This window comes from Cotesia glomerata, linkage group LG1 (assembly GCF_020080835.1).
Source record: "Cotesia glomerata isolate CgM1 linkage group LG1, MPM_Cglom_v2.3, whole genome shotgun sequence".
NCBI lineage: Eukaryota > Metazoa > Arthropoda > Insecta > Hymenoptera > Braconidae > Cotesia > Cotesia glomerata.
In genome coordinates, this window is record NC_058158.1 from 8,488,956 (window position 1) to 8,501,618 (window position 12,663).

The following is a 12,663-nucleotide window of genomic DNA, read 5'->3' on the forward strand; positions in this document are numbered from 1 at the left end:
ATTAGAATAATTTTATGAATAAAAACTTACCCAATAATTTCATAACTTGGGACTGACTGATAAAAATATTAAGATACCCGTCACTGCAACCAACAATAACAAGAAGGAAAAAAATTCCAAGCCTAATAATTTTAACAGGACTCCACTGCATTGTCACATCCTTCATTGCCCGATCCAATAAAGGATCTCACCTTTCACTCTCAAATTTTTTACACTTAGAGGGTGGCATTTAAAAATAATAAACAATTCCGAGGGACTGAAGCGCATAACATCTTTTCCCTGCGAGAAGTGAAATCAATCCATGGTTAAAAAAAAAAAAAAATATTAGTATAATCCCTGAGAAATTTATTTAAAAAACTCGAGCTGACACGTGGTGAGGCAACGTGATTATAAAAGCGTGGGGATGCTGATAGACTGCGTGAAGTCGTCGACGTCGGTGTCGAGACGCAACTGAAACGTCGCCCAGCGTGTGGTTTCGACGATATCACTTCTAGCGCAGGCGTCGGGTTATTTGTATAGATATATCTAAAACTACCCTCTTTCAATGTTTCGGTCTCACTCGGCGGCCCGCGGACTAGTCCGCTCCCAGGGGCAGTTTGGATGGGGGATGAATGGATAAATGACGAATTTCCGGAAATCGTGCGTACGTGACTTCCCTGCTACCGTAGCCGCAACTCCTACTGCTATTACCTGCTACTGGACTAGTGGATAACCCTAGTCCCACATAAGTCTCTCTAGGTTTGTCATGTCTGCATTGTATACCTTATCAATTTAACCAGGTAATTTATTTAACTTCTGTCAACATTTATTTCATTTAGATATTCTGATTCAATAATTTCATTCCACCTGCCGACTCATTAATTGAAAATATTGAATAAATTTATACTTTAGAGGAAAAAAAATAAATATTAACTTGTGAACTATAAATAAATAAAATTTTGCTTTATTATAAAATGACTTTTGTTGAATTGCACTGTACTATTTTAACTATTGACGTTTTTAAACATATAAGCTCATCCCGATGTTACACTCATCAAGAGCTTTCATTTGAGTACCCACATGCATTTTGATATATTTTTCATATATACATATATGTAATATATATATATATATGAAAAATTAATGTGGCTACTCAAATGAAAGGTCTTGATGAGTGTAACATCGGGATGAGCTTATATCTTTAAGAATATCAATAGTTCATGAGATATAAAGTCATTTCTTAAAATTGCTCTGTACTTTTTTAACTATTGATGTTTTTAAAGATATAAGCTCATTTCGATGTTACACTCTTCAAGAGCTTTCATTTAAGTACCCACATGGATTTTGATATATTTTTCATGTATACATATATATATATATATATATATATATATATATATATATATATATATATATATATATATATATATATATAATATCTATAAATATATGAAAAATTGATCTGGGTACTCAAATGAAAAGTCTTGATGAGTGTAACATCGGGATGAGCTTATATCTTTAAAAATGTCAATAGTTCATGAGATATAAGGTCATTTCTTCAAATTGCTATGTTCTTTCTTAACTATTGAGGTTTTTAAAGATATAAGCTCATCCCGATGTTACACTCATCAAGAACTTTCATTTGAGTACCTACATGCATTTTGATATATTTTTCATATATACATACATGTAATATATATAAATATATGAAAAATTAATGTGGGTACTCAAATGAAAGGTCTTGATAAGTGTAACATGGGGATGAGCTTATATCTTTAAAAATGTCAATTGTTCACGAGATACAAGGTAATTTCTTAATTATGTATCTAGAGATAGAGCATTTTCGAATGCAGCCTAAATACTTATCATCAAAAATTGACTATTGGTGAGAATGATATGAAAACTTGAAATAGCGCAACTCCAGATCAAGACCTTTCTAATGATGCCAAATTTAACCATAAAAACCCATTTTATCTTAATAATATAGATTCACTAATTAAAAGAACTTGATTCGAGGAAAAAAATTTTTTAACTTTCAAAAATTTTTTTCTGGCTTCAATAATTTTTCTCTTGAATCAAATTAATTTTTTTTTTCAAAGTAATAATAATAAATGTAGAAATTTTATATCAAACCATCGGAAGTGAATTTAACCAACAGTACGGTCGTATGGAAAGCATACAGTCGTATATATTTTTTATATTCACTTTATGTATTTTTTAGTCATACGTTTGAGTGTCCACGTGGCGCAAGAATAAAAGGTTGCGGTTGGGTGTGAACCAGCTGGCAACAAGAGGCGCAATCAAAAAGCATCGCATCGCGATTAATGACTGCAACAGAGACACAAACAGCCAAACTACTATATACAGACGAGGATCCATAAAAGAAGCACCAAGAGATAAAAATAACAACCAGGAAAAATATGTGCATAAAGGGATGTTTTATACATACAAAATAAAAATACAGTAGCTGTCGCATTAATTTATCGGACGATCATGGATTTTCAATCGTGCAAGAGCAACGCGCGCGCCCGAGTAAGCACCACGGGGTTTACGAATGCCAGAATTTAATTAAAATAGACGTGCGATCCCGATCCCTTGGTGACAATTCGTACCGATCTACCATCTCTTTTGCTCTTCCTTTCTCTCTTACGTCTGTAGCTGGTGTATTGCCGGTACTACTCTACACCGATGAGCTATTGAGTGTGTCCTCTGATGGTATAACCCTCAACGATATCCTCTTTCTCATTTAACACCCTCTACTCTGCTCCTGATGCTGTGGACAGTTGGACGTGTTTTGTCTAATAGTCTGTCACTGTATCTCCGCTCGCCGAAAACCTCCCAGATACGATTTAGTTTAAATTACTGAGAATGATTTTCCCTAGGATTCGAAAATAGTTCGGAATTAATGAATGTGATTTAATTGAGAAGGAGTGAGAGGAACAAGAGTTTAATTAGGATTCATTTGGGTTACAATTAACTTAATCAAATTTAATGAAATATCACCAAATGTCGAGTATTCCCTTTAGTGATCAGGGCATAATTGCCGCTTGTTTTATTCTTTTTTCTTCTTTTTTTTTTTTTTTTTTTTTTCACGACGGAGAATTGAACGAATTAGTAGCCTAGTGACTGGAGATCTGATACGGTTAATAAAATTCATGTAATAGTTCTAATGGTATGAGTAACAGAGTGATTGCGAAGTATTTGAGAATTGTATAAAGTTTTATAATTAAATCCTATAATATAAAAAAGTTTGGGAAATTCAAAAGTGCACGCCTCATAATCTCATTTTGTACAATAAAATTGATTAAAATAAAATCTAAAAAACAAAATAATAAAAAACAGAAAACTCTAAGAAAATTCTAAGGTGAGGAAAAAAATACTATAATAAAATGTATAGATAGATATACAAAAAAATTAGGAAAACGGTTGACCCTAAAGGCCATCCCTGCAACTTCCCGCTACCTCCATACCTAAGTGCTCAACAATTCACTTATTTTTTAAGCTCTTCGAGCTCAAAAATATAATTTTTGTGTAATTTTGAGCCCTCCGAGCTCGAATAAATCGCTGTTCTGTGTTTTTGAACTCTTCGAGCTCAAAAAGCTAATGGAAGTTTTACAAAACACTATTTTTTGAATTTTCAAACCGCAATAACTTTTGAATGAATTAACGGATTTTATCGCGGTTTACGGCATTAAACGCAGTTCTTTTAGTTCTTTAGAAAATTTTCAAGCGTAAACTGGTCAGACTCAAAATTTCATAGAAATTCTGAAAAAAACATTTTTTTCAATTTTTTTCGACAACGATATCTCACGAACAAATCAACCGATTTTGACCAGACTGGTGGCAATCGACGTGGTTATTCGAGTTTAAGAGCTAATTAGTTTTTTAAATTGATCAGTTCAGCCGTTTAAAAAATATTTCAAAAAAACGAATTTTTGGAAATTTTATTTTTGAGATTTCTCAAAATTGATCGACTCAAATTTTGTAAATTAGTATCAGAATTCTAGGGGCAAAGGAACTCTTCAGAACGCCGCTTATTTCGATCGAATCGGATGCTCCGTTCATAAGTTATGAGAGATTTACATACACACACACACACACACACACACACAGATACGGTGACATCACCGCGGAAATAGTCAGGAAAGCTTCCTAGGACGTCAAAACATCGAGATCTGATGAAAACTCGATTTTCGAAAAACGGGGTGAAAACAATAACTTCCCGATTTTTTTTAATTTTCAATTTTTTTAGCGGGAAGTTAAAAATACACAGTCATATATTAGTTTTTTATAAATAATAATTTAAAGACAGTAAATTGAACGCTCATATTAATTGAGAAAGTCCTAAGTGTGTTACTTTAGATAATAAAAAAAAATTATTCTGGTACGATCATTTTTTTGATCAATTTGATCAATGGGCGCTTTATAGAATTGCATTTTTAGATCTAGACATGAAATTTAATTAGAGTACTGTTTTGACTTGCACAGATTCCAAATTCTGTCGAATTGGTATGCTCATTTTATCCATGTAATTATTCTAACTAATATTCATTGTAACTTTCAATGTGCAATCATTATAACATTCCCGTGCCCGTACTGAAAAAAAATATACGGGGGTAAAAAAAAAAGTATGTGGCGTATATATTTTATATGTGCGACGTATATGTATTTTTGTCAGCATACATGCGCATATATATTTTTTCAGTGTGGGTGTCTTTCTTACAAAAATTAATAATAATTAATATGAAAAAAAAATTTGTAATGAGCATTGAAAGTTTCAGTTAAAAGAAATTGCAGGTCTCATAAGTGAAGAAATCTGCCTAGTAAATAAACATAACCAATAGAATTAAAAAATGTATTTTAAACAAATGACAATCGAAAAGCATAAATTTAGTTGCAATAAAAATTCATTATTTATAAGTCAAAAAAATATAGGTTCCGGACTAGTAATCACCAACATACCATATACTAAAAACTTCTCCGAAACACGCTGTATCTTATGGTATAAGTATTATTCCGATCGGTTCAGTAGTTTTCGCAGTATAACCGGACAAAAAACCGGCTTTCCATTTATTAGTATAGATGTGCCTGACAAATTATTTGACTTGATATTAGTACGCTCATATTAACCTATAAGTGCGATATAAATAAAAAAAATCAATTTCAGTTTCGAGAAAACTGCTTTTTTGAAATGTCGAGAATAGAGCACTACCTCAACGCTTCGCTTATGAGGCGTGCAATTGATAATTGAAGTAAAGTTAGTTTAGTATCAAACACACACACATGTGTATCTCGTATAACTTTCTCGATACTATTCGATAAAATAGACCGTGATTCCTTAGAGGTGTAGGATTAAAGTGCGCGCAGTTTGAATTCTTAGTAATTAAATAAAATAAAAGGATTGTAAATTAAACAAGTTTAGTTTAACTGCTAGTGCCAATTAGACTGGGTAATTTTATCATAAATGAATTTTGTTAAATAGACTCTGTATGCCAAAAGTTTAAGTTTTACATTAGGATAAAGGTATAAAGTTGAACCACCGAGTACCAAGTGTATAAAGAGTCGCGAGCTCACGAAAACTAAAATTTACATAAATTTATTGTTTCAATGAACTTAACGAAGTACTCGATAAATTCACTAAAGTTTAAGATGTTATTTCTTAAACTTTTTGACTCCTAAGTTTTTTGCTTCAACTTCTGCTTTCGTTTCTCTTTTGTTCTTCGATTTTATTTCATCGGCTATGTATAAAACGGTATTTGTCTCATCGATTTTACGAAAAATTTATTATCTTTTAAATTTATTCAGTTGTTGGGCTGCGAAAATGTTCCGCTATTTAAATAATGACCATATAAATGAGAATATGTAATCATCTTAAGCAAAATTTGTTGGTCTGGTTAAATGTAATTGTAAATATGTTTAATAAATTATCGATGCAATCAAATTTGAAAGTAATTATGCAAATTTTAATCTATGAATATTATTACGAACTGTAATTATTTGTGATAATAGTTACCTTATTTAAATACGAATATTCCATTCAAATTATATTGAATTTATTTTATCAAGCTTTCATTAATTATATCCGATTAATATTATGACAAAAATAAATAAAGTACAAGTTTTATGAGTACCTAGAGGCTGTTTTGAACGAATATCTCAAAACAAAGCAATAAAAAAGGCCATTCGGCAGCCGAAATGAAAGTAGATTTCATGATGAATAAAATTAAAAATTACTAGGATTAAATACAAAAAAAAATTAGGAAAACGGTTGACCCTAAAGGCCATCCCTGCAACTTCCCGCTAATTCCGTTAATACCTGGCCGCTTTTTTTGAGCTCCGAGCTCAAAAATACAATCTGTGTATTGTTTTGAGCTCTCCGAGCTCAAAAAGATACCTTTTCTATGCTTTTGAGCTCAAAAGTCTGATAGAAGTTTCATAGAACACTATTTTTTTAATTTTTAAGCCTCATAAAGAATTTCTAATTGGTCAAACTAGAAATTTCGGAATAACTCCGAAAAAACACTTTTGTCGGGTTTCTTTCGTTCACGATATCTCTCGAACGAATCAACCGATTTTGACCGGATTGGCGGCGATCGACGTGGTTTTTCAAGGTTGAGAGCTGATTAGTTTAAAAGTTATCGGGGTAAAACCAATAACTTCCCGATTTTTGAAAATTTTCAATTTTCTTAGCGGGAAGTTAAAAATAAATAATGTTCAATAAAGAAAGAGAAGAATAAAGAATCGAATAACTCGACGCGTTCAAAAGTTATTTGAAGGAGAAGTAGTAAAAGTATCAAATTTTTGAAATTTTTAAATTTTTAAATGCTGTAATTTCTAAACTATTTGACCGATTAAGCTCATATTTGAACTTGACCTTCCTAATAGTTGATAGAATAAGTATGTTGAGTTTCATTGAGATACCTTAAGAATTGTTGACGCTATCGTCGTGACAAGCCGCGTTATGTCGTATATATAAATAGATATACACTGAGAAAAAAAAATACTTTTACTCAATTAACAATTTCTTGGTTCAAGAAACTCGCTGACGATCAAATATTTTATTATTATTAATCATTAATTTCTGGAAAGAAGAACATCAATATTTATCTTTGGATAATAGATAAACAAAAGAATAACTTTATTTAAATTAAGTAAAAATTATTTCAATCAGTGTAACAATTTCTTAAGCTAAGAATATATATTCTTGAAAATTTTCAAGAACATAATTTCTTGTATCACGAAAATTTTTCTAATAAAAGTATTTTTAACTTCTCGCTAAGAAAATTGAAAATTTTCAAAAATCGGGAAGTATTGGTTTTACCCCGTTTTGCGAAAATCGAGTTTTCATCAGATCTCGACGTTTTAAGGTCACAGAAAGCTTTCCTGACTATTCCCGCGACGGTGTCCGTGCGGCTGTATGTGTGTGTGTGCGTGTGTGTGTAAACCTCTTATAACTTTTGAACGGCTCGGCCGATCGGATTAAAATAGGTGGCAATCCAAAGAGTATCATTGCCATTAAATTTCGTGAAAATTTGAATCGATTCGATTCGCTAGATTTTGAGAAATCTCAAAAATAAAATTTTCAAAAAATCGTTTTTTTGAAATAACTTCTACACGGCTTCACCAATCAATTCCAAAAACTAATCAGCTCTTAAGCTTAAAAAACCACGTCGATTGCCCTCAGCCCCATCAAAATCGGTTAATTCGTTCGAGAGTTATCGATAACGAAAAATTTCGAAAAAAGTGTTTTTTTCACATAACTTCACGATTTCTTTTTTGATCGTTTTTGACTAAATAAAATAATTATTAGAGCTAAAAAAATCACGTCGATCGCTACCAAGGACGTGAAAATTGGTTGATTGGTTCGTGAGTTATTGTTGTCGAAAAATTTCGGTTCGATCAGTTTGTGTTCAAAAGTATGTCATAGATTCTGAAAAACTGCGTGGAATACTGCCAGCCGCGTGAAAATCGATTCATTCATTTAGAAATTATTGCAGTTTGAAAATTTAAAAAATACTGTTTTATTAAACTTGTGTCAAACTTTTGAGCTCGAAGAGCTCAAAATAACACAAAAATTGTATTTTTGAGCTCGAAGAACTCAGAAACGTCATAAGTGCAATTTCAAGCGTTTAGGTAACGAATTGGCGGGAAATTGCAGGGATGGCCTTTAGAGTCAACCGTTTTCCAGATTTTTTTTTTCTTAGTGTATATAAACTTTTGAACCATATGTATTTTCTGACTCAGTTCGTCGAGTTAGGTCGAAATATAACAAAATTTATGAAAAGTTACGTCATGAAGACAAATACAATAGTTAGATTTTCATGAAATCTACTAAAAAATAATAAAACATGAAAAAAAAAATTGTAGAGGAAATAAAATATAAATCACAAAGCGGATACATATGTAGACACTGATATCTACTTTCCTTTGAAAATTTTTATTTATTTTTAGACTAGTGTGTATATAACCACGGGGCTATCGACTTCTTGAGGTCAAAAATACAAAGGACACTCACGACATACATATCGATCAGCCGGCGCGTCGGACAGTCGGAGCCCTTCGTTCGTGTTTCATTAATTATTTAAACTTTTCTCATTAGTCGATAGTCATTGATTCAAAGAGGAGAACAACTGCTTCCTTGTCTACGTCTATCACCAACATTATTTCTCTAGCTATATATACTTAAACTAAAACTTTTGTTCACAAGAAAAGGAACAAGCGGTGTAATACTCAAGAATAATATCCACTCTGGAGTTTATACAAACTATATACATTTATAGTGTCTATACTTTATACTTCCATCTATATCATTGGAGACGACACTTGTGAGACAGGCGAAGAAATACATAAGAGCTAGACAAATTAAATCGACGATTGGTTACTGCACTACTCCATTTCATAGACTGGAGAGAAAATAGAAAATAAGAAAAGTTGCCTTCGCTTCTTATACTTCTTCTTCTTCTTGTTCTTTGTCACTGGCTTCTAATTCCTTCCTTTCAATTTCAAAGACAATTAACACCGTGAATTAATCAATTCTAGTTGGACGAGTAATCAGGCCAAATGAATAAATCAACGCGTTGATTAACAACTTTCGTTCTCTTTAATCAATTTATACAAAGAAAAATTGATGGCGCCTAATCGCTTACATTTACTCTATGGCTGAGACATTTAAATTTCCGCCTGAATTGCGTACAACTCCCGCAACTACCGTGTGTGTGAATTTTGATGAGAGCAAATGATCAAGTGGATGTAGATTGACGAGTACACGAGCTAAACTAGGGCTGCAAGGGAATATACACCCGAGCAGAGAGAGAAATTGACCTTCGAAGCGAGACTAACAAGATCCTCGAGACGCAACGTTCTGTATAGCTCTCAATCAGTTGGGTCATTAAATTCTGTAATTAATATCGATCTCCGATCAATCATGAATTCTAGTAATAATTCCCATTGGTTAGATGTACTATCCACGGTATGTCTACGATATATAATATGCATATAGATATATAGGTTGATTTGAGTAAACGCGTCTGCTTATACTGTAATAATACATCCACTACAGAACATTTCAAACGCATGATAATTAGCCGCAGAATTTCGCTGACGACCACCTGGAATTTGTGGCAACCACGAGTGAAGTGGTTGCCTCTCCTCTCTGCTGTGGTTATCGTCGAGTTGCGATTTTCCGGTTTGTAATTATTATACTCTTCGGTATAATTTCTAATGACAGGCATACATTTCGAACGATGAATTTTATTTATTTATTTATTCTGGCATAAATTTATACAGAGGTAGATAAATATCTAGTGTAATGAATTATTTAAATTATACGCTTGTAACGCTTATAATTATTGATAATGATAATACAAACACTGAAAATAAAATTTACTTCAATCAAGAGAAAAATTCTTAAACCAAGAAAATAATTTTGAAGAAGTTCATTGTTTTGAATCAAGACAGAAAATTTTTGAATCGTCAAATTTACTTTAACTAAGAAAAATTTCTTAGTTTAAGAATTTTTCAACTCAAACTAAAAAGATGAAATTCTTCAAAATTATTTACTTGATTCAAATTAATTTTTTTTTTTCAAGAAAATTTTCGGGTGCCTAAAGGAAGAACGAAGTTGTGTTGGCCGAAGTAAAAATTTTTCTTGCAATTCTATTCTTGGTGGAAGTAATTTTTTCTTAATTCAAATTATCATAAATACTTGATACAAGAAATGTTTATATTTGATCAAGATTTTTAGATACTTTAGGGAAGCAGCGCTACCTACTTTAGCTGAGAAAAAAATTTTCTCACCTTGAGAAAATTTTTCTTTTGAATATTTGATACCTATTTTACATTTTTTTAGCATGCAATTATACATATTGAATGAAAAAAAATCATTCAATATTATTTGATCTTCCCATTTGAAATGTTAGTCAATAAAAATATTAATGAAAATTTACTTCTATCTTTATATTTAATTTTTTGGAGCTTCGAGGCTGAATTTTCTCAAAACAACAAGATTTTCTTGACTTAAATAAATTTTCTTAGATCAAGATACGTATTTGTTAAAGCAAAAAAATTAATTTTGTTGGAATAAATTTCTTGTGTCAAAAAAAATTTTTTTTTCGCTCAAGAAAACAATTAGCAAGAAAAATATTTTCTTGGCTCAAATGAACCTTTTTTTCTGTGTGTATACGCTGATAAAAAAGTTAACTTGACTCATGAAAAAAAATCTTAAATCAAGAATGCTACTTCAGAAAAAAAAAAAAAAGCTTCTTGAGTCAGCAAATTATTTTTAGTTTAATCTATTAAAATTTTTTTTTGTTCAAAAATTATTTCTTTTGAATTAAAAAAATGAATTTCAAAATTTTTTATCAGTAGATCAAAACTAAAAATAAAAATAAAAATTTTACCTAATATTTTAAAATATTTTTAATATTTTAGAAAAAAAGTAGTTATAATTTTTTTGGAGTTTCACTTTAATAATTCGACTCATTATTTTATTCCTTACATGCAAAATTAGCGTATTTTCATGAAAATATATATATAGATCCATAAGCAAGGTATAATGCGCATTATTATTCGACATGAGATTCAGCGTTAACGTAGCATTAACGAGGGTCGAGTGAATTTTGTAGAAAGCGACGGATCGAGAACGTCGAGTTGAGTTCCAGTGTTAACGGATTGTGTTTATGTGTATATGAAAGTACAGATGAACTCGATGTGTATGTATACTTATAAATGTACATGTGTATGTATATTATATATTCTTTCGTCTCTCTTTACTTACTGAAACGTGTGGTGCACGGAGCTGATGTTGTACACTCCTTGCCCGACGGTGCGAACGAGCGCGCGTCAAAGTTTTCCCCGGTGACGTTATATACGGAATGCCATTTAATCGCGCACGCCTCGCTGAGAAAATCGCCCCGAGGCGAAATAAGAGTGCACAGCTACAGCTACCAATGCTCTCTCGCTCTCTCTTTCGTTCTCATCTCGGGGATGAAATCAAAGCGCTTGTTTTTCCCTCTGTCCCTTTTACTAAGTCTCAAACTACTTATCCTTCATAATGTACAAACCGCCAAGAATTACGTCTATACTTATACAGTATGCCACAAAATTAGCTGGACATTTCTATCTTCAATTAATATCTGCCATCCCTATCCTAAAACCCGCAATTTCAAGTTAATGAAAGTCTCATTTATTTTAGTGGAAAATTATTTTTGTTTACATTACTTTCATTATTAAATATTTATAATTAATTAATTTTAATTAAAATTTTTTACTCTGGAATTTTTATAATATAAAAAAATAGAAGTTTTTTAAAAACTTCAATTTTAAATAAGTACACTGATAAAAGGATTTATTAACTATCAATAATTTAATTTATTTAAAGACAATTATTCAATTTATTAAATTTTAATAAATATTTTTTAACATTTAATAAATATTTATTTGGGAGGAAAGTACATTTATTAATAGTTAATAAATATTTTGTTAAGTGAATTTGTTTCGCTTGCAATGTCATAAGATATGAAGATTACTTATAAATAAAAATCATCTTTATAAATTATTTGCATAAATTATATTACATTATAATAACGTTTATTGTAAAATACCAAATTATATCACAGATCATAATTATCTTTTATATTTTTAAATATTAATTTATTTAGTTAATTTAATTATTATCATGTATTCCAGCTGTAGGGTTATAAAAAGTGTCAAAAGAAAACTGCTATTTTTGATTTTTATTTTAAATAAATATTTGTTAACAGTTAACAAACATTTATTAACCATTAAAAGATTAATTTAATAAATATTTATTAACAGTTAATAAATTGTACTTAATAAATATTTGTTAATCGTTAACAAATATTTATTAACATTTAATAAATCGTATTTAATAAATAATTTATTAACTGTTAAGAAATCATTTATTAAATCCTATGATGTTAAGAAATCATTTATTAACTGTCAATACAGCTTATTAAATATAAACAAACCCTTCTATCAGTGTAAATCAAATAATAAAATAATAATCAAGCGGCAGGATGGCCGAGCGGGTTAAGTCATTATATCGTTAATTCGTTCGTACATCATGCCGTGAGGCGAGGGTTCGAGCCCCGACCGTTATTCGAATAGTTCCCAACCAACCGTCGGGGGTCGCTCCGGTAGCCGACTTGTACTGGCATGGGTTTT

General features: G+C 30.9%; 1 protein-coding gene across 4 annotated transcripts in view; it reads right to left on the reverse strand.

Moving 5' to 3' along the window:
* Nucleotides 1–12,663, reverse strand: part of LOC123269049 (tyrosine-protein kinase Drl) — a 238,310-nt gene that overhangs the window by 107,384 nt on the left and 118,263 nt on the right. For 2 of the 4 annotated variants that reach the window (XM_044734552.1, XR_006510346.1), the window contains exon 1: nucleotides 31–437. The exons of the other annotated variants lie outside the window; for them this stretch is intronic. In XM_044734552.1, coding sequence (XP_044590487.1) covers nucleotides 31–166 — 136 coding nt within the window. In that variant the 5' untranslated portion in view covers nucleotides 167–437. Of the gene's footprint in view, nucleotides 1–30; nucleotides 438–12,663 lie in introns of those variants that run through there. 4 annotated transcript variants of the gene reach the window in all.